Below are 2,753 nucleotides of genomic sequence, written 5' to 3'. Positions count from 1 at the left end.
GATGCTGGGAGGGATTGGGGGCAGGAGGAGAAGGGGACGACAGAGGATGAGATGGCTGGATGGCATCACCGACTCAATGGACGTGAGTCTGAGTGAACTCCGGGAGTTGGTGATGGACAAGGAGGCCTGGCATGCTGCGATTCATGGGGTCGCAAAGAGTCGGACACGACTGAGCAACTGAACTGAACTGAACTTCCCATAGACTAGTTTTATGTGTGTGTTATACATTACCATAGTATACATATGGTTAAAGTGAGTAAAAATAAGCTTAGGGGCAGTCACTGGAGACCCAGAGCTGAGCTCTGTGATCTCTTTGCTGTAGTCCATCTTTTCTATGCTGATGCCAGAGCATTCTTCCAGAAGACAGACATGATCACACACACATGTGCTATGCTGTGCTTAGTCATTAGTCACTCCATCCTGTCTGACTCTTTGCGACCCCGGACTGTAGCCCACCAGGATCCTCTGTCCACAGGGATTCTCCAGGCAAGAATACTGAAGTGGGTAGCCATTCCTTCCTTCAGGGGATCTTCCTGACCCAGGGATCGAACCCAGGTCTCCTGCATTGCAGGCTGGTTCCTTACCATCTGAGCCACCAGGGAACCCCCGCCCCTGCCACACACAAACACACCTTAATTAAAAATCTTATGCAGTTTTCTGTTGCACACATGATCTTACTCCTAATTACCTTTTAGCACTTGTCACCTGTCCTCTCCAGACCCTCCCTTCAGTGTAGCTAGATCTTCCTCTTTGCATCTCTGCCTCACAGTCAGTGTTTGCACATAGCCATGTCCTTCCCAGTGCCCACAGAGCCCTTCACCTGGCTAACTCCTGTGTCCCTTACAACCCAGCTGAAATGTTTTCCTTTTCCTGGGTGTTTCTGACTGTCTTGTTCTTCATAAACTTCCTGTATGTATCTCTGTTACAGCAGTACTTGTCAGACTGCACTACTGCAATTAGTTTTCTTGTTTGTCTGCTTCACTAGACTGGATCTGGGTAGAGACTGTGATGTCATGTCTGTATTTGGGGACATGGTGACACTTGATAAACTTTTAGCAAATGAAGTAAGGAATGATCTGTGTTTGAAATCTGACATTATTTCATTTTGATGTAGTTTTCAAAAAAGAGGGTTGGTTGGTTGGTTTGTTTTGGCCACACTGTATGGCTTGTGGGATCTTAGTTCCCCGACCAGAGATTGAACCTGGATCCTGGTACTGAAAGTGCTGAGCCTTAACCTCTGGACTGCCAGGGAGTTCCCAAAAGAGGATTGGTTTAAAGGGTCTGTGTGGCTGTTTTTCTTTAATGGCTGGTTGCAAGGATCCCCACCTTGTGTTTCTTTTTTCTCGTTTCTTCCTGTAGTCCTACCACATTTTCCTATAGAGTTGAATAGTTGGAAAACAGCAAGACTTCTCAGTGATCATGGATCCTTGGCCCTAATGCTATGAGACCATATTTTAACTTTTAATACTTTTTTTTTTTACAGGATGATGCAAATAAAAATGGCGGAAAGTGGATAATTCGACTGCGGAAGGGCTTGGCATCCCGCTGCTGGGAGAATCTCATCTTGGCTATGCTGGGGGAACAGTTCATGGTTGGGGAGGAGATCTGCGGGGCTGTGGTCTCTGTCCGCTTTCAGGTAAGCCGCCTCGCGGGCAGGTCTGCTTTCATGTGTGTCACCTCTGCTCTTCTCACTGCCTCCAGTTTCCTTTGATGAATCCTTCTGTCGTCCCTCCTATAGGAGGACATTATTTCCATATGGAATAAGACTGCCAGCGATCAAGCCACCACGGCCCGCATACGGGATACGCTTCGGCGAGTGCTTAACCTACCTCCCAACACCATTATGGAATACAAAACCCACACCGACAGCATCAAGTATGTGTTGTGGGGGATTGGGGGGGTGTGGGGCGTGTCCCTGAGTTCAGCAAAAGTAGGTCCTTAGTCGGGTCCAGAGGAATATGGTCTTCCAGGAGACTGACTTAAGGAGAAGGGACAGACCAGTCTTCCCCCAGTGCTTCTGTCCACTCATAGCCATTCTCTGCTGGTGCGGTTCTCTGCCTGCCTGCACCCTGGGTGCTCTGGATGAGAGATCCCTTTTGCAGAGTCCCAGCTGAACCACCTGGGCTTGCTGTATTCACACAGGCTGTCTTGTCTTTACTTCACTAACCACTGTCTCAAAATGAAAGACAAAGTGCTCTTTTTCTTGCGGTTTCTAAAATAATTTCACTGAACAGTGAGGCCCTCCTCCCTGTCTGTCTCTCACTCCACTTTTGCATGTCTTTTTAACTTGTTAGCTTCAGTCTGCTCTCTGTCCCGGGAAATTGACTTCTTTACCAGGAATGATGACTCTATTTCCTTGTGTGCAGAGCTGAAGTCGAAGTGGAAGCAGAACAGTGTGTGTGTGAGAGTAGACTCTAAGGGGAGCAGGAATGCCAGAGGGGAAGTTAGCTCAGCAGTCTGCCTGAGACTCAGGGGAGTGGAGCTGGACGTCCACAAGTGAGAATCACTGGCCGGGGTTGCTCCTTCAGTGACCAAAGATCATAAATAAACTCAGGGTGTTATAGACACATTGTGGGGAGTGGCTGTTAAGAGTTTTCTCACATGTGAAGGGAGAGCAAGCCAGCTAGGAGTCAGGACCTATGGGTGTAGTTCTGTCCTTTGACTCAGATACCACTGCGTGCCTTTGAAAAGTCTCTGCCACTCTGCTTCACCTGTCCCATCGGAAAAGTGGGGGGTATGAGGGCTTTACTGAG

General features: G+C 48.3%; 1 protein-coding gene across 3 annotated transcripts in view; it reads left to right on the top strand.

The window, feature by feature from the left end:
* EIF4E2 (eukaryotic translation initiation factor 4E family member 2) overlaps nt 1–2,753 on the top strand; it is a 31,587-nt gene that overhangs the window by 15,099 nt on the left and 13,735 nt on the right. For all 3 annotated transcript variants that reach the window (XM_010836952.1, XM_010836951.1, XM_010836950.1), the window contains exons 5-6: nt 1,484–1,636; nt 1,739–1,875. In XM_010836952.1, coding sequence (XP_010835254.1) covers nt 1,484–1,636; nt 1,739–1,875 — 290 coding nt within the window. The remainder of the gene's footprint in view (nt 1–1,483; nt 1,637–1,738; nt 1,876–2,753) is intronic.

The sequence above is a fragment of the Bison bison genome, unplaced genomic scaffold (genome assembly GCF_000754665.1).
Source record: "Bison bison bison isolate TAMUID 2011002044 unplaced genomic scaffold, Bison_UMD1.0 scf7180017864068, whole genome shotgun sequence".
NCBI classification, from domain to species: Eukaryota; Metazoa; Chordata; class Mammalia; order Artiodactyla; family Bovidae; genus Bison; species Bison bison.
This window is presented reverse-complemented; position numbering and strand designations above follow the sequence as displayed.